Here is a 20,000-nt window from a genome sequence, read left to right as displayed (position 1 = left end):
TCTTGTGACTCAGATTCAGAAATCCATTCTAGATTTCACAAATGATTCTCCTATTATCTGGTCATGAAAAGAATACTGAATTTATGGGACTCATATATGTTTTCTCAGACTCTGCTCACTCAGAGGGGTCTCTGGAAATGTTTTAGCTGGAATGGAATATAGACCCCCATTTACTGAAATCTTGAGAAGTAGAACTGAAAATCAAAATCCTGTCCTTGAGTGTCATAAGTAGTTGTTAGTTCTTAACAGAGAGAATCAGCAAATCTTCAGAAAGGACTTCCTTCATTCTGAGAAAAACACTACAAAGAGAGTTTAGTTTAAAAAAAAATGTAAACAAAGACACACTTCTGAAATTGAGAATCAAGATACTGTTGCCTTGATGGAAAAGTGCTTGGATTTGGGAATAAAGATTGCCTTTGTGAGATCACACTGCTTTAAGATGGAAGGTTTAGAGATACAGGCAAGAGGGATGGATATTCCACATACAACTTCTAGTGGGCTGAAGCCATACAGTTGGATTGAAGACCAGAGCTCATACACATGTTCTCATGAGCTATAATGAAGCTACTGATTTGTAACTTACTTTTGTAGTTCTCATTACTGAAAGCCCTCCTTAATTCTAATAATTTTTCAATAAATTTTTAGAATTTTCTAAATCTATAACCTCATTGATGATTATTTTACCACTTCCTTTCAATTTGTTGTATCACTCTGTCTTAATCTCTTAGTATAAAGTAGCTTCTTTTCAAACTAGTTGGAATAATAAAAATAAAACAGTGTTGAGTTTTGAACAGCAAGTTTTTTTAAAAAGGATAGATTTAAAAATTAAAAAGCTCAGGAACAATGAAAATAGTTTTGGAGTGAAGCAATGATAACCAATCTTAGGGTAATGCCAAAGAGAGTAGGAAAAAACACGAAAGACAAAAAAGCAAAGAGACAAGATCTATTATGGGTCAAGAAGGGACAAGAAAAGAAAAGACTTTAAGGCTTTAAACTTAACAGTAAAAAAGGTGTGCTACTTGACTGTGGCCAGGAAAGTGATAATAGTTTAAATAAATGTTTAAATAAATATCATTAAAATTCAGTGCTTTGAAAAGAAATGCTTTGAATTAGAATTATCACAGTCCCAACAATAAGGGTTCAAGAGAAATTAGCAAACATAATTTTCTATTCCATAGCCTATTTTATTGTAGCTGAAAGTAAAATACCTTTTAATATTTATTATTTGTAATCCACTCTCATTTGCAAAGCACTGTACATATATGTAACAGTGGCCTTGCAAAAGAGGCATAAAGAGACCATTCACTTACACTGCCTCATCTCATGCCAGCATCCCCTCCTCCCACACTGTGCTCCAGTAAAATGGCCCTATTTCTAATTCTCTGAGCTTAACGTGCTATCTCACATGACAAAGCTCTGCACAGGTGGTTACTTCCATAAGAAAGTCTCCCTTCCCCTGTCTACCTGGGGAATAGCGTTATCCATCTACTATGCAACTCCTTTCTCAGGTCATGTTCAAATCTTTGAGAGACTAGGTAGGACCGACCAGTTGGCTGGCAAATGGGCCCTGGGCTCTCTTGGACACTTCTATAGAGACTTAGATATTTGCCCAAATCTTTGGGACCACAGCTAAATTTATGGAAAAAAAACCCCATGGTATTACATTTTTACTAGACCAGCTCCCAACATTGAAGGGAAACACATGCATGCACACACACCCTTCCTTGATCAAGAAAAACAAATTGTGGTACAGACAATTTTACTTCCCCTGTTTAATTATTTGGTTTAAAGAAGGAAGAATGGGAGCAACACTCCAGTCTTAAAAGATGAGCAACAGGGCTTCCCTGGTGGCGCAGTGGTTGAGAGTCCGCCTGCCGATGCAGGGGACACAGGTTCGTGCCCCGGTCCGGAAAGATCCCACATGCCGCAGAGCGGCTGGGCCCATGAGCCATGGGCACTGAGCCTGCACGTACGGAGCCTGTGCTCCGCAACGGGAGAGGCCACAACAGTAAGAGGCCCGCGTACCGGAAAAAAAAAAAAGATGAGCAACAGTAAGTGGGCACAGGAGCAGAGCATCAGTGAGTCCTCCAGGAGGGGACGTTTGAAGACCGAGAAGAAAATTTATGTTGCTTCTAGGAGTTAAAAGTGGCTTAGTGTCTACTCTAGATCTTTGAATAAAACTAGGAATAGTGGGATATGTATCTGTTAAATATGTCTAAATAATCCTAGGGGTCCAAAAATAGCTCTTAGATGTCCATGTAAGGAGTTGGAATATGAGCCTTATTTGAGGTTTTTAAACGGGAGAAGCCCTGGATTAATACAAAACTAATACTAAGGTACAGTGCTAGGTGTAGTCACTGCACATAAAATGTGAATTCCATTTTTGAATAAATTAATAAAAAACTTCTCAAAAATTAAAAAATTACAAAGTAACAGTACTTTTTCATCTAAAAACTAGATTAACCTCTAATACCATAAGCAAGTTTTTCAAGTGAAAAAAATTCACTGATCACTAAAGCTTGAACTGCAAAGTAAATATTGGGCTGGCCAAAAAGTTCACTTGGGTTTTTCCGTGAGATTTTATAGAAAAACCCAAACAAACTTTTTGGCCAACCCAATATATCATTTCCATTATTTTTAATTAACTCTTCGAGAAGCCACTTTTTATGTTTGTTTATTTCAATAGCAGTAAGAACTCTGTGTTGGGTTGGTTAGGCATTGGAATATATGAGCAGAAAATGCAGAACTATAATTTTTAAAAAGGAGTTTGTGGGTGGAGGGAGCTTTGGAAATAAAAATTAGGCCGATGTATACCATGTAATTACCTCGATATCTATTATTTATGCAGAACTGTGTGGAGAAAGAGGGTAGGAGGAAAGTGTGAAGCAACATTTGCTAACACTAAAGATTTTCAGCGTGAAGAAAACTAAGAGGTGTTAGTTCCACTTATTTCTATGTAGATATTATCCGACTTGGTTCTATGCTTTATAGAGTTCAAAGTGAACAAGATTCTCTTCATTAAATATTAAATATTTTACTGGTTATTTACGCCACAATCTTGTCTCTCAAGATTTTCCTGTACACTGAGTGTGCTTAATTATCCAAAGGCAATCACTGACATTATATAAGAAAACAGAGGAGGAGAAACAATAAAAATTAGACAGTATTCATCTATTAGAAGCCACTGGAGAAAATAAAACTTATTTTTCGTTGTCAATAATTTCAACAGAAAATAACACAATTTTGATCTCATATTTAGCATAAGAAATTATTGAAACATTTAGCTAACTTCCCATATAATGACAGATTGATAAATTTTTAATTACCAATTTTGGGGCATTTATTAGGTACACAACATCACTCACTTGGCTGTGCATGGGTAGAAATCTCTAGTATCAAAAAATTTTTTAATCCATTAATCTAAATGCTTATGGGATTTGGAATGTTCTTGAATCTTAATTCATTAGACAGAGGACAACAATGTCTTTTTCAATACCTGAGAAAGCTTCAACAACACACTAAATTTCAGTCTAGTGACTGACATCTCTGTGACATATTTCTGCATTTGGACAAGAGTTTTCATCAACTAAAAGTAGATCATACAGTGCTGTTAATGAAATATATTTTGGTTTGGTCATTGAATAATATTCTTATGAATCTAGTAACATTGTAATTAAAATAACAAATGCATATTATACATTGAAAAACAGTGAACATCCAGAAACAATTACTGTTATCATTTTAACATTTTCCTGCAATTTTTATTCTATATAAATGAAAATTTGAAACAAAGGGTCTGTAAAATTTTGGATACTGCTTTTTTTTATGTAATATTTTATACAATCATTTCCCATATTAGTTAATATGCTAAGACAACGTCACCACATCATTTTGATGATGTACAAGATTCTACAATTTGGAAATATCAAAAATTAACCATTTTTTCTTTTGTTGGACATTCTATAATGATTCCATATGTTCACTGTACTTAATAATACCTTCATGAGATTTGAGAATTAAGTAAGAAGCCTTTAAATTACTCAAGATAAGTCCTAGCAGATATTAATCACTACCTAGAACAGTAGTAATAATTATTTATGTGACTTTTATATCATTGTAAGTTATCATTAATTTTTACCTCATAGTTTTTTTAATGAGTTTTATGCTGTGAGATTAAATGCATTTATCCAGTTTTCTTAGAGCTTTTTTTTTAAAAACAATTCTCTAAAACTTCTAGAAATAATATCAAGGAATTGAGTATAAATTTTTTTTCTATTACTGAATCAAATATCTCATATCAAATACATATATATTTGTATTTATATATTTCTTCAATGATTTATGCTGTCTCATTATAATATATGAAATATATGTATGTGTTCAATAAAATAATTTCAATATATATTTAAAACTTCTGGAATATGAGCAGATTGATTTCAGATGAATCTCTGAAATCTTTGAGCAGCCTTGCATCTTAGTGCATTCCTTTTATTTTAGACAACAAAACAAAACATTTTACCAAGAGTTGGCCTAGCCTACTTTTTAAAACTTTTTTAGACAGATTGTCACCAGCTGAGCTAAAACAGCAGCTGTCCACTGGAAATAATTGCAGAAATGTTTTGCCCATTGGCCTGAAATCGAACATATGTCTTCCTATAACAACTAAAATATAACTTTCTTTATTGATGTGTTAATTATTGAGGAGTGTTAATTACAGAGTTATACACCTGGATTGTTACACTGGCATAAAATCCCAGTATCTTGAGTGTGGGCATTTTCATATATGTTTTAATTTTTAGTATTTCAAACATTTGAGAAAATAAGACTATATTCTGGAACAATTCCATTTGATTTTTTTTTTTTTAACATTTGTCAAGGATCACATCTGTACAGATCAAAGGGAGTTAACAGCTCATTTTCCCCCATATCTAATCAGTGTTGGGAGCTAATTTGGCAAATAGTCTTTATTTTGGATTATAAAGATTTTTTAAAATCTCTTTTGCACTTATTTTTTAAGGGATTATGATAGGCTTCACAACTTTCCATGCTCTGTTTATATAAATTTTTCAAATACTTCAGTTAATATAAATATTAAAAAGGAATGGCTGATAATGTAGCTAGTCTACAACATTTCAGTTTCTATTTCCAAGTTTACGTATATTATTTTCATGTATGTGGAGTGCTTGTCTAGTTGCTTACAAGGACTTTTGGATGATTTTACGGTTTCATTACTAAAATAGTCAACAAAGAAGAATATTCGGGGGGGATGAATTGGGAGATTGGGATTGACATATATACACTCTATGTATAAAACAGATAACTAATGAGAACCTATTGTATAGCACAGGGAACTCAACTCTGCTCTGTGTTGACCTAAATGGGAAGGAAATCCAAAAAAGAGGGGATATATGTATACATACAGCTGACTCACTTTGCTGTACAGCAGAAACTAACACAACACTGTAAAGCAACTATACTCCAATAAAAATTAATTAAAAAAAAAGAATATTCATCTCGCCAAGCAGGTCATTTAAAACAGCACATCTGCCAGTATGCTTTTCTGTTACAGAGCTTAGATGAGAGCTGTGGGTTTGCTCAGAGAATAGAACTGATAGAGTGTAATTACACGTTACTCAATTTTCTCTACAATCCCGACACGTAACAATAAATGCACAGCATTTTTTCCTAAAATTAAAATAACAATGGTCCCATAAAGCCATTCAATGTGTCTAACACATTCTTCCAGACAAGTTTTCTCAATAATCTCTATGATATTACCTTCACAGGAAACAAAAATAAATATTACCTTCTGTATAGTAATGATTCCTTCCTGTGAATCTTTGTCAACAGAAATCTTGAAAATCCCAAATCCATCACCATCCACAATTTTGTATTCCATTTCAGCATTAGCTCCTATATCCGCATCGGCAGCTTTAATTCTGGCCACAACGGAAGCCACCGGCAATGATTCTGGGACGTTATACTGGTACGACCCTGTGAAATTAAAAACAAGAAATGAACAAAACCTTATACCAAACTAACCAATAAAAATTTAATTATTTGGCTATTTTGCACCATCTTTGCTTAATTTGTTTTTAATTTTTTGATAAAGAAGATAACAAAGCAATAAGAGACAAATGACAAATTTCATGCAGCCTCAAGAAATTTCATGGAAATAATTAGATAATAATCAATAAGTAAGAGCAGAAACAGATGGCCTGGGGAAAGGCATGAGGAGATCCTCCATTCCGGTATTTCTAGTGCTGAGAAATATGCTACTTTTAATAGTAAAGATAAATTTCAAATAATTATAAATAGACTTAACATTGAGTATTAACTATAAAGAATTAAAATGCAATTAATATAAATATTGAATATTAAAAAATTAAAATAGTATAGCTTAGGCCTCAAATGGGCAAAAACCAAGCCTAAATAGTTCTGATTACTCAATGTTGGAATTTCCATAATAGTATCTTCTGCTGCAAAAGTTTCAGAAAACTGGACAAGGAAGCTGATGAAAGTCAATATTAGTCTTCTTTTAGCTCATAAATTTACCGAGGATAAGAATTATTTGTGAGTTGGATGTAGAACTGATTTGGGGCACAATGGTACAAGAGCAGAGGCAATGTTATTTGAACAGGAGGAAAGAGAAGCAAAAGAAGAATAGTAACTTTTTTAAACTTTCTTTTGTCAAAACTTTTCACCATCCCTCAACTCCCTACCCCCCACCTCAAAAAATAAATAAATAAATAAAAATTTTAAGAAGCCAGTTTGGGAGGCAGATGAAGTACGTCAACCATCCCTTTGAAACTAGGAAACACCCTTTCACCGTTTTCCTCTAATCATCTACTTTTTCCTGCTTCCTCCACCCTTTTCCATTTCCTTCTGGCTGCTAACAGTGGTGCATTTGCACTTTCTTTTTTTTTTTTTTTTTTTTTCCGGTACGTGGGCCTCTCACCACCGTGGCCTCTCCCATTGCGGAGCACAGGCTCCGGACACGCAGGCCCAGTGGCCACGGCCCACGGGCCTAGCCGCTCCGCGGCATGTGGGACCTTCCCGGACCGGGGCACGAACCCATGTCCCGTGCATCGGCAGGCGGACTCTCAACCGCTGCGCCACAAGGGAAGCCCTGCACTTTCTTATGAAGAGAAAAGAAAGGATTTTCTTTGAAACAGAGAAAGGAAAATGTATCCATATGAAGGGACCACATTCTAGGCTAAGAATGATTGCTTTTTCAATTTTCTACATTTTATAAGTTGTTACTGATTTTAAAAAATGATTACAACACATACTTACTATTTTTGAGCAACGCTTTCACATATCTACAAGCGTCCTTAGGAAAATCCAAAAATTTCAAGGTTAGAATAGTAACTAAATGGTAGAGAAAAATCCCAGCCAAAATGAAAAACCTAATGACATATTTTTGGCTTCCTTCACTTTAATAAGTAGGGGAGTATCTAGTAAGCTAGAAAATCCATGCTCTATCCTATCAAATCATGACAACTGAAACCACAAAAATTCTAAGTGCCAATTCTTATCACTGTAGTTAAAGAGAAACAGCTAATTCTATTATCAGCCAAATATAATCGCATTAATTGTTTTGTCTTGTTTATTCTTCAATCCTCCTCTCCTCCCCATTGTAAGCCATCAAGGACACAATTAAAGAAAGGTTCTTTTTTTTAAATGTTAAAGTTAGTGTAATTTTCTTTATTTTGCCAGGAGGTATTGAAATGTCTGCTGTACAACAATATTAAAAATATGTAAAATAAAAATAAAACAGCTAAAGAAGCAGTATTTGAAGGAAAACATGGTCGCACTCATATTTACAGAGTAAGTGTCCTTGTTTAACATTATTAGCTTTAAGATCTGTTCATAAGGGAGCTCAGTTCCCTATTTCTATCAGACAAGCATTTAAAAACATTGTAGTTTGTATGATTTCCTTATTTTCTTGAATATTCTAAAGAAATACCACACACATTTACAAAAAAGCAGAAAAAAGGCAACTAAAAGAGAGTGAGATGAAATGTTTACAATCAGGACAGCTCTACCTAAGGAAATTATTTTTTTCCTCTTACTTGTTTAAAACAAAAGCCACTTTGGTCAAAGAAACTAAATTGAGGGCATGCGGTTTTCTGGTTCTTTGGACTGATTTCTTTTGAAATGCTGAGCGTTTGTATAAAAAAGATGTGGTAGGTAGCAGAAGGAATGTTCAAGGTACATGAACTGGTTAAAAAAAAGTATGGAATGAAAAGTGAAGTTCAGGACTCATTTTTATCTTTAAAAATAAAGCAATATTTTTAGCGTAGAGAATTCACGAAGAGTATTTGAATGTTACTAATTGGCAACAACCTCATAACTTACAGAATGTAAAGAGTAGCATGTCTTTGAATAAAAAGATTAATGAATAAACAAACTTCATAACTGTCTAGTATTCAAAGTGTGAACAAAAGAAAAAGCATATTATATTTAAGATAGAAGTAATACAAAGATATAATTACTTCTATTTATTTTCATTACCCTTATTATTCCATATTACTGAATTAAAAATCATGCCTCTGATAAAACTGGGGGAGAATGTAGTTAAGATAATTATTTGTTTGAGAAGTATTTGGAAAAACTCCTTTTTAAAGACATTTTTATAATCCAGCAAGGAAAACTAATGTGCTTGCAACGTGCAACAGAACAGCTTACTTCGAGGAAAGCGAGGCGGGTTGTCGTTGACATCAGTTAGGGTCACGGTGACTGACGTGGTTCCAGAGAGTCCTCCGTTTTGACCAACCATATCCTTTGCCTGAATAACAAGCAAATACTGGTCTTTAGCCTCTCTATCCATGTTTGGAAGGGCGGTCTTGATGACTCCTGTAAAATTTCAAATCCCAGTAAAATGCATCATGAATCACTGCATTTATACTAGTAAAGAACACTGACATAGGTAGAAAATAGCTCTTGAGTTGTGGCCTTTTGCTTTGTTTTTTTCCTTTTAATAATTGCAATGCATATTAAAGGCCAAAGGGATATAATAATTATATACAATATCACAAACACAGAAAACGCTGTAATGTGGAAGAGCAGAGAGGGAGGATTATCTTTAGATTTTACAGAAATGTATGGTTCAGGAAATACCAACTTACAATAAATAAAATATACTCCTCTAGAAGAATGGGCAGTGGCCTGTACAAGTATATGACAATGAACCTCTCTCTTCTTCTCTTTCACCCTCTCCAACAACTTAATTCCCAGTGATGTGAAATCACCACAAACCTTTCAGCTATGGTCCCTAACTCTCTTCCAGCTACTACCTCTTTTCCAGCAAAATAACTATTCCATAAGTAAAAGGAATGAGAGTTATTTATGTTTAATAAACAAAACACCATTCCAAACTATGCTGCTGGATGACTTTATGCTGTATCTAAAGGTCTGAAAAAAAGGACTATAGATGAGGATGACTGTGTTAATGGAAATCAAGACACTAAAACTATTGATGTGTTGTATTGTTTCTTTTGAACCAATTGCATTTAATATGGATACCCTTTAAGACTTCAGAGGTATGAAAAATTGATTTCTGAACTTCATGTTGCTTGGTAAGAAAGCTTGACTCAATAATCATTGCTGTGCTAAATTAGTGGTTTTATATTAATAACTATATAATTATTACATAAATAGATTAGGTAATAGTATCTTTATGGGATAGAATTTAGTTTATGCTATATGTAAATATATAAAATGACATTATATACTTAATATACTTAGTATATGGACAGAGATTATGTCAAATGAAAACCTATGTATCCAATATTGCCCTATACAGATCTCGAAACTAGCAATATGAGGCCATCTTTGCTAATTAGATACCAGAAGGAGTCTAGAATCCTACTTAATCATTTCTTGTACTTCCATCATTTCCAATGAAGACGTCTTACCTACATACCTGGAACCCTTTTATCGACTTCGTTTGAAACATGTCTAATCATTTTATTTAACAGATTCTAACTTTTAGAGTTTAAGTCAGAATTTACATCCCCAATGACTCAGATGTGAGGAACAGGAACTCTGGTTTCATGGACTTCTCAGGGGCAAAACTGGGCTGTTTGATAAAGGATGATTCTTTGGGAGAACATAATTGTAAACAAGTTGGGATAAATGTTTTTTTCCCTCATGTTCAGCATAAAAATATTTTTATATCCTCCAAATTTACAAAATGTTCTTTAAAAGCTGCCAAGTTAAATTGTTTAAATGCTGATTCTTCAATGGACACATGTAAAAATGGTCTGTGTGTGTTATATTTCAGCCCAAGTATAAGTTACAAGCCTACATTATACTATATCAGGCCTGCCCTATTCTTCACAATATTCTACAGTTCCGTAAATATTCTAGGAGTGGGGAAGAGATGAGAAAATCTTTCAATAGTATAAGAATAACTTAAACAATATGTTACTGGTTCTCAAGATTCCAAGCTGAGTAACACTCACACCATCTTAAGCAACCTTATTGTTATTTAGTCCTAAGCAGTAGCTATCAAATACATACACATATATATATACACACACACACCCCAACAATATATCAGTATCTTAAGCATTTAAATTATACTTCTCTGAGTAGGCCATTTGTTGTTATTGCTGTTGTTTTAACAATCACTTATTCTAATACACTATACTGGACACTGTTGCTACAAGCAGAGCAATACAAGGTCTCTCTAAGTAACCCCTTCACTGAACTCTTTCGGTTATCTACACACTGGTTATAGTTAATCTCTGAAACATCACAATGACAATCAAAAGAAACATAGTCATATACCCATTTGGTTCACTGATAATTGTCTGAGACATAAATATTCTTCTTAGAGCCATAATGATTCTATGAACATTTCATGTCTGTTCTTCAATACTTCCCTTAACTCTAATATATAAGGCACTGAGTACTGACCTCAGTAAGACATGCTGTTACCAAGCATAACAATCTTTAAGAGTTCTGGGACTTACATCTCTTTCTTTCCTTCTTTCTTTTTCTTTCTTTCTCTCTCTCTCTCTCTCTCTCTCTCTCTCCCCCTCCCTCTCTCCCTCCTCCCCCTCCACCCCCCACCTTCCTTTTTTTCTTTGATGTTAATCATCTTTACTTGTAATACTTTTTTATACATTGAGCGTTGACAATCTTGAATATTTGACTTATGGTGCATTTCATATAGATCAAATATTAGTGAAGTTCTAGCAAAATTTCTTACTCATTCATTTTTAATTTTTAATTTCTATTCATCTCTCATTTTCCTTCCAAAATCAACATGTGTAAGTGAGTTTGTACCCTTGCACATGTATTATGATGGAGAGAGGTCCAAAGCATGTCAACTAATCAGCAAAGAAAACACAGCCGCCTCATCTTCTCATGGTTTTGCTCAGCAGCGTTATTTGAAAGAAAACAGAATTATCGGGGGACAAATGTGGTAGTCAAAGTTACTCACTTATTTTTCACACGTCTAATTGTCTCTTTACAAGTGATCCTAAATATAACACTCCTCCAAAGCAAAAATCATCACAAAGTTTGCAAAGAAATGCAGGTGGCAAAGGTAATTTCCAAATACCTCAATTATTAAACATATTTTTTACAAGAATGAAATAACTGGGAGAGAAGTGAATTTAAATAAGAACATTCAAACATAATAGATTTCTAGTTCTATGGCTTTTGCTAGTTTTTTACTTTTGAGTATCAACTGTCTACATTTGGAAAAGAATTCTCATACGTTAGATTTGATCTGCATTTTGCTGTATATTATATAGACACACACACACACAGCAAACGTCTCTGAAGTGGTAAAGGCCAGTCTTGTCTAATCATAACCTTACAGTTCTGTGAGGTTTTCATGAGAGATGATAATATTTAATTTTAATAGTCAATAATTCTAAGCCACTTATGATGAGAAGAATATATCCTGTAACTCTTTAGAAAAGAGACTGGCTCAGATTTTAGGCTTTCTGAATAATCATTTTTCTATAGATGTATATCTGACCAGTAACCCAGAACTTTTTATTTATTTATAATCCATGTCCACAAAAAAGTATTGTGTATGAAATATAAATTTATCACTAGTATTATGCAAAAACTGTCTAGTTTTTGGTCTGGGAATAAATTTTCAGATGATTTTCTAACCTCCTACCTGCCATCAATGTTTTGTTTTGCTTTTTAAAGCATATTCTGTTATCATGGAATCTCCTTAAGACTTCAGATGTGTACATTTCTGAAGTCCATTCTGAAGCTCTGGATTAGACCCAGGAGTCTAGGCAACCACATCAGTAAGGTAACACAGGTCTGGGCTAGTCATGCTATCAGGTTCAAGATCCATTAGAAGTACAGGTGAATCTCTTCCAATAAGTTTGTATTCTTTTCTAAATTTTCTGTCTAAGACTTGTATTATTTGGTTTCTCTACCTCTAAGTGAAGCATATAACAGAACCATAAAAACATGGAGAAGAGCCAAAAATAGTAGAGATGGAAGCTTCTGGATCATCAAAGGATTACAGAGCTGGCATCAAATAAAGAGTCGCTGAGGAAGGGACTGTCATTACATCCCCTCACTCTTGTGAGAGGATGTCCTGAGGAAGCCCTGACAGGAGTGAGGGTCCTCTACACCATGAGCCATGCCACAGGATGGAACGTGCATGAAGGGTGTATTAGGGACGAGGGCTTTGTTACAACTGTATTACTTACCTAAAGCTAGGATGTAACAAGTATGCATGTAATCTCTAACGCAGGCACCATAGAGTCACACCTCTATGTCTAAGAAAGAACTCCTAAATGACAAGTGATATTTGACACTCCAACCATGTTTCAAGGACAACCTCATGGCCTTGTGGTCTGTGCAGTCACACACTGTCCCCGTGTTTGGTTTCTGCTCTGCTGATGACGTCTGAAATCCTACTAATTTTAGAACAAGAAGCCTGCATTTTCATTTCAAATAGCAAATTATGTAGCCAGTCCTGCCACATATGAAATAGATTGAAAAACTGGATCTATTTGCTTGTAGGTTACGGACTAGATAAACACATTAGAATAATTCTCCATCTCCCTGTGAATTTGGGGACATTATGAAGATAGGTGATGAGAATCTTTGCAGTCCTTTTAATGCTACATTATCTTGTTTCTAGTGCCATTCTCTTTGATGGCTGAATTGTCAACATTGTTTTTTGTAGCTACTCACATCCTCGCTTTGTGGACTGAGAAATTAATGTAGAAAATACACTTACCCTCTGGTCATGTGGCCTGTAAGTGTGCCACAGGTGGAATACATGCTCAGAGATTTTAGCCAGGCTAAGATAATGATATGTGATTAACAAATAGTAATGGTTATTACTAATACTACTTCTTTTAAAAAAAGAAATTAGAAGTTAAACTTTCAGAGGTGTATTTAACAGTGATTTCCTAGGCCTATTTTATATAATCTTGATTTAACATATTTTCAGCATTTTTCCTGTCAAAAGTTTTACATTCTTCTCAAAAGGCCTTAGATTTGGAGATGTGGGAAATAATGTTATTTCTTACATAGATAAGAATCATACACCAACTAAGGAAGACTACCTCAAATTGTCTACACAGCTTTTCATGCTTGTAAGGCCTGAAAATCCTCCATCCATTTTTGTCAGAAAAATAGAATTCCATTTTTTTTGCCGGGGGGGGGGATGCATTCTCTATATTATGATAGCAGAGAGGACACAACAATTCCTAGAATACCTCTGCATGAATGATTATAAGAAAGATAAGTCCCAATGATTACCATGATTACAGCATTAAAAACTGTTAACCAAAACAAAATTAAATGAAACTTTACCTCCTGTAATACACGGTCCTTGAGACTGAAAATTAAAATTAAGTTTGAAGTACTAATCATGTGATGCCATGACACAGACTGTTGTCCAGCTGCTCAATAGGTGAGGTCTTACCTACACAGGGCCTATGAAACACCTATTATCTTACAGCAAAGCTAAAATCACAAGCCAATCATTAGTAGCAGCAAAATATTTAACCCTTTGGATTAGTACATGCTATTTTTGAGCAGGTTATATAATGCAGGAGGTATACAATTTGTGAGCAAATTGTCAGAAACTTGTCAATGTCTTTCTAGGCTGCAAAGAGTAGATTTAGAAGGGAATGGGTGGTTGTCTGAATTTAGGTTCTCAGATCTATCATTAAATCAACCACGAGCACAACTTCTACATTCCCAGGATTCAGATCATAAACCAGATACTTTCATTTACTTCTCCTTCAATACTCGCTGAATCAGAACTATTTCTCCGCTATCAGACTTTCTAGGCAGCTTCCAGACTTTATCACAACATTGGTAAAAAAATATGCCACAGCCTCTATGAAAATTCTAATGAATGATGAGCTCACAGCGAATTTACTGGTCTGTTTTTGTACAACTGTCATTCTCAAAAGACACTTAAAATGTTTATCCCCCACAGTGATTTGAGAATGATTTGATGTTGCCATTTTTTATAATATGAAAAACAGGGTACGTGGCATTAAAATATTCATTTAGGATCATAAGTACTATCAAATTTTCAAAATCACGAACCTGCTATTTGAGGAAGAATTATTCTCCACGATAAAGGCAAAATTATTAAAATATAAAGAAATTTTGGATTTTCACAGTGATGAAGAAAATCAATGGCTCACACCCACCCATCTTCGCACCTGCCCACACTTCCCTATACCCAGAGCCAGAGGAGCAGAATAGATAAAATATTATTTTATAACCAAGAAAATAGTGCTCCAAATTATAGTTTTAACAGTATATAAACTATTTCATCTTCAGAGCAAAACAGAATATCTAGCCAAACAACCACATATTGTATCCAGGCAGCTTTGCAATTAATAATTTTTTTTTCTGAAATTAAAAGTCATTTAATTTAGTTTTTGATTTAGCAGATCATCATCCTAATTGTTATGTTTCAACTAATTCCCCTGAGAAAAACCAGCCCCTGGAAGGACAAGCTGAACCTAGTACATATTCTACTGCACGGCAAGGAGATTTTGCTTAAGATTTAAATTTTACTGTGTGTAATTCCTATGTGAATTAATTAAAGAAACAAAGCAAAAAAGAATTGAGATGAATGATGAATATTTTCTTATACAGTCAAGAGGTAACAGCTGAAATAATTTTCAATATCTAATATTTTGTTTAATTTTGGTAGGAATACTGACAAATGTAATAAAATATTCTTAAAATGTGCTAATGTCTCTATAAACAATATGCTGTTTATTGCCATGGTACACATATTGAGAGAACCACAGTAAAAATAGTGTCTGTTATCAACTCCAACTATATTGAATAAAAATAACTATTATTAATTCTATGCCAAGATATAAATGATGACTTTACAAAGAGAGTTGCATGTCAATTTTTACCTGTCTTTGGCTCCACTGAGAAGTATGGCTGTCCTTGCAGGATACTGTAGACCACTCGGGCGCTGTTGCCATATGTAGGATCATCAGCATCCGTTGCTGTCACTTGTACCACTGAGGTCCCTACGTGCCAATCCCAAAACCAATGAATTAAAAACTCCCAAATGCCACAAAACATAAGAACTCACAAAACGCTAAAGAGTCTACACTAGATTTGTTTTTCATTTTTAATTTTTCTTATTCTAAGGTACATGAAAAATTGATATCATATATTTTTTTTGCCTCAGACAAACCCCAAAAGATGATAAATGATCATTCATCCTTCAGAAATATTTAAGGGACATGAAAATATATTGGCAAAAAAATAAGACTGATGATGCAAGTTAGGCAGGGATATATATTCAGAAGTGGATGGGACTCAAATTTTAGGCATCTCATCCATCAGGGTTGGGTAATAAATTTTTATCAAGAGCAATCTCTGTAAGTCTCAATCACTGTCTAGAAGGCAGCATGACAAATACTAACATCGTGACACTGAGGTAACCTCACTGCTATAAGCAAAGTAAAGCCAGACAGAAACTGAAACTTCATTAACTGCATAAAGAATATTCAGTTAATACATTTAACTGGATATTAAGTGGCTACTCTGTCTCTTCCTGTAGTAGTTTTATTTTTCATTTGTTTTCACTAATTGATTTAAAAACAAAAGCATGAAATGAAAGTTTAAACCAAACCTTCCCAAAGCAGAAAAAGCATGGCAACTTGAAAAATCACAACACTGGTTGTTTTTCTACATTTCATATGATAGAATGTCATATTGCTTCTTCCTTTTACTGTGCATTCACTTATTCCATATGGAAAGCATTTAGTGTGATCTGTTCTTTTTATTTCCATTTGGAATATCATAAAAATATTAGCTACTCACATTTGCTTAGTTTAAATATTTAAGCACATGCTATTTTATCATTTATGTCCTAGCTGATGGGGATGGGACAAATCCCTTTCTGTATTCTTTTAAGGTTCAAGCTGGTTTCTAATAAATTCTTGAAGATATGGCATTTTTAGTCTAACATCTCTTTTAGATATATTCCTATGTAGATCTCCCTCTCTAAATGCCTTAAATAAGTTACCAATGCCCATCTTATTATAAGTCTATTCTCTTTTCCAGATTATGATTTCCCTTACCAATTCTATTTTCTTTCAGATTGGGTGGAAAATTTGAATATGTATGTGTGTGTTGTGCATACACACACACACATTTTGTAAATTCTGAAGTTTTTTTTTTTTTATTTGATAGACTTAGGAGACTGTGCTCTATGGATGCTTGGTAGGACCAAACAGTGAATGATGTATATTTAAAACTCTTTTTAACAATTAGATTTTGACTATTTAAAAATGTTAGAATCAATGACTTTGATGTTCTCTATTTCCTCTATAAGGAAATAGAGAACATCTTTACAGCACCATCGTTACAGCAATATTTATTCTCGTGATATGGTTAAGTACTGATTTCCTACTTCACTGGAAAAGAAAACACCTTGAAACAAACAAAATAATGAAAACTATACTTCAGTAAATTTTGTAGTGTATAATTTTTTCTGAAGTGTTCGTTAAATAATTACTATACATACACACGCACAGGCACACAGACATATACAAACACACACGCGCACACACACACACACTTGTATTCTCATGCTTATCTATGCTCTTCTGGCAACAAATAAGAGATCCCAGGGACTTATGAGTGTGTTTCAAATCTTAGTTAGTTCTCAATGAAAAAAAAAAAAAATAGGCCTGAATAATAAATACTGAAAACTTGTGTTGTATATACCGTACTATTCAGTGGCTATTATAACTATTTGCTTAGAATTAAACACTTTGATAATCTGGCACTATAAATCCATAGGATACACTTTATGTAGACATTTATTGTTTTTAGCTCAAATTTTGATATTAACCAAGTGACCTCAATTAGTGTCAAGTAAATCCTGAAGACATTGAGAAATCATTTTCTAAAATGTTCTGAACCTGTTGGAATCAAATAACTAAAATAACTTACACATGCACATAATAATCATGCTGTTTGATATCAGAGTGGTACCACTGGAACCAAAACTACAGTGCATTATTCAGCCTCTAGAACAAAAAGCTCACAGTCATCCAATTTGCACTGCTGGGTTCTACACAGGAAAGGAAAACCTTAGCAAGCCCATGAAGAATGCCCAAAATGCCCAGGAGAATTACGGCATTGAACTGAATTGCTTCAACACACCTCAAAACCTCCTGTTTTTCTAAACCTTACTACTTTGGGGAGGACAACGTGCCTTCTCTTTTTTCTAAAACCTCCCAAATCTTGTTTTTGCTGGTGTCATCATCGTTGTTGTTTTTGTTATTAAACAAGAGCAGCAGGAAGCACTCTGAAGGAGTGGACAGCATTGAGAAAGTGTGAACAAGCCTGTTTGGTCAAAGAAATATTTACACAGAAGATAATTATAGTGAGATGCTGCCACTGCAGTTCAGAACTTTTCCTGTCCACAAGCATCGATTCCTCTGGCTTATTTTCAGTTCGTATTTCTTTAGCAGCTTGAGCCATGGTCCCAAAATAATGTTCCCTCTCCAATCTGACTGGAACAGAAATTTAGGGTCACTAAATTGGGCACATATAATACACATCTTTGCAATTCCACTCCCCTGCATAGCAGATGTGTGGATCGAAAGCTGGAATGAACGCAATGACTTTTACTTAAAGTAAAACAAATCACAATCAATCAATCAAAACAAATCAAACTGGGTAAAATTTTCAAGTAAAAGACTTGAGTTGAAATACGTGTTAAAATACAAGTTCGATTATTATTTTAAATAAACTTCCCCCTTCAATACTATAAACAACAGGAAATAAAAGAGATAAATCAACTGGTCTCTATCCCAGCCCCATAATTTTTTTTTTTTTTTTGTAAGATCATCCATACCTAAATCACATACTGGCTGAAAACTATTCCAAAGGTACCTAAATAAGTGGAATTTAAAGGATAGTTTAATAGCATTTGAAATACAGTATATGCTAAAGGTAATTTACTTTCTATTTTTCCAGTAATGGAGCAACGTCAAAAGGCCTTTGAGTAAAACAGCCTTCATTATTTTATTTTATCTTATTATTTATTTGTTTGTTTGTTTGTTTATGGCTGTGTTGGCTCTTTGTTTCTGTGCAAGGGCTTTCTCTAGTTGCGGCAAATGGGGGCCACTCTTCATCACGATGCGCAGGCCTCTCACTATCGCGGCCTCTCTTGTTGCAGGGCACAGGCTCCAGACGCGCTCAGTAATTGTGGCTCACGGACCTAGTTGCTCCGTGGCATGTGGGATCTTCCCAGACCAGGGCTCGAACCCATGTCCCCTGCGTTGGCAGGAAGACTCTCAACCACTGCGCCACCAGGGAAGCCCTATTATTCTTTTATATAGCTCACACTGAGTATCACTTTACCATTATTATAAATTCAGTATAAATTGTCATGCATTTAAATTTCTGGAGACATCACAAAAAGATTAGTGGTGGCAGGTGGATGGACATTTACAGGTTCAAGCACACTCTATAAGCAAATAGACCAGCTCATCCTAATATTAGCCTAGCTACACTGCTGGCCTTGCCTGATACCCTGGCCCCAGAGAGATGCTTAGAATAGTGAATTCTTATTTTAACATGGGGAGAAAGAAAAAGAAAAGTAGTAGATCATCACAGGGCTGTGTCTAGAATGATTTTTTTTTTGGTTTGATAGTAATTTTATTGTTTTTTTTAACTTCTTAGGCATAATTTGAATCATGTTTTAATTTGAAATATTAAATTGAAAAGGGATTGTAAGACCTATGTAATTTCTTGAAGACACTGAGACAGGTGTGTAAAAGGAAGAATTTCCTAATTTTCCGTATACATAAAATAATGTGTCAGAAAATAGAATTTGGATACTGGCTACTAACACATCTCAAACATTCCCCTCACACTAAATGGCAATGTCTACACAAATGCGAATGTGATTTCTTCCCCAGTATTTATGGTGATTTAATTTTAAATACAAACCTCCTCAAATCAGATGGTACAAGACCAACTTGCTCTTTACTTACCCACAGGAGACATTTCGGGAACTCCGGCCGTGTACGGGCCATCCAGGAATTTAGGTTCGTTGTCATTGATGTCCTGAATCTTGATGACGAACTCCGACTCGGGCTCCACGGGCTTGTTGGTGAGCCGGTCCAGCGCCTGGGCGCGGAGGGTATAGTAGGCCTGCTCCTCGCGGTCCAGCCTCTTGGTGGCATGAATATCCCCAGTGTTCTCATCAATAATGAAAATGGAACTTGCCCCTTCGCCTGACAAGATGTATTTGATGGAACCATCTCCTTTATCAACATCAGAGTGAAGCTGGTGAAAAATTCATGTGAGATGAGATTAACTTACAAGCGAGTCAGCGATATGGAGATATGTCAAAATAATTCTTATGTCAGGCAGCAGCATATGAAATTTTACTGTTCTTGGAAAGATAAGCTGACGCATTTTGTGCACAACGGAAACGGCTATAAGAATGTGTCAGCTTGCACTTGTGAGCAAGACAATTTCAT

General features: G+C 34.7%; 1 protein-coding gene across 1 annotated transcript in view; it reads right to left on the bottom strand.

Moving 5' to 3' along the window:
* Positions 1-20,000, bottom strand: part of CDH7 (cadherin 7) — a gene marked incomplete at both ends in the record, with an annotated part of 110,192 nt that overhangs the window by 47,186 nt on the left and 43,006 nt on the right. Inside the window, 4 exons of the mRNA XM_081252485.1 lie at positions 5,807-5,994; positions 8,692-8,859; positions 15,396-15,515; positions 19,509-19,803. Of these exons, the coding sequence (XP_081108611.1) occupies positions 5,807-5,994; positions 8,692-8,859; positions 15,396-15,515; positions 19,509-19,803 (771 nt within the window). The remainder of the gene's footprint in view (positions 1-5,806; positions 5,995-8,691; positions 8,860-15,395; positions 15,516-19,508; positions 19,804-20,000) is intronic.

This window comes from Mesoplodon bidens, assembly GCF_964165515.1.
Source record: "Mesoplodon bidens genome assembly, chromosome: 13".
Taxonomy (NCBI): Eukaryota; Metazoa; Chordata; class Mammalia; order Artiodactyla; family Ziphiidae; genus Mesoplodon; species Mesoplodon bidens.
The sequence above is the reverse complement of the archived record's forward strand: the minus strand, read 5'-3'. Positions and strand labels throughout refer to the sequence as shown.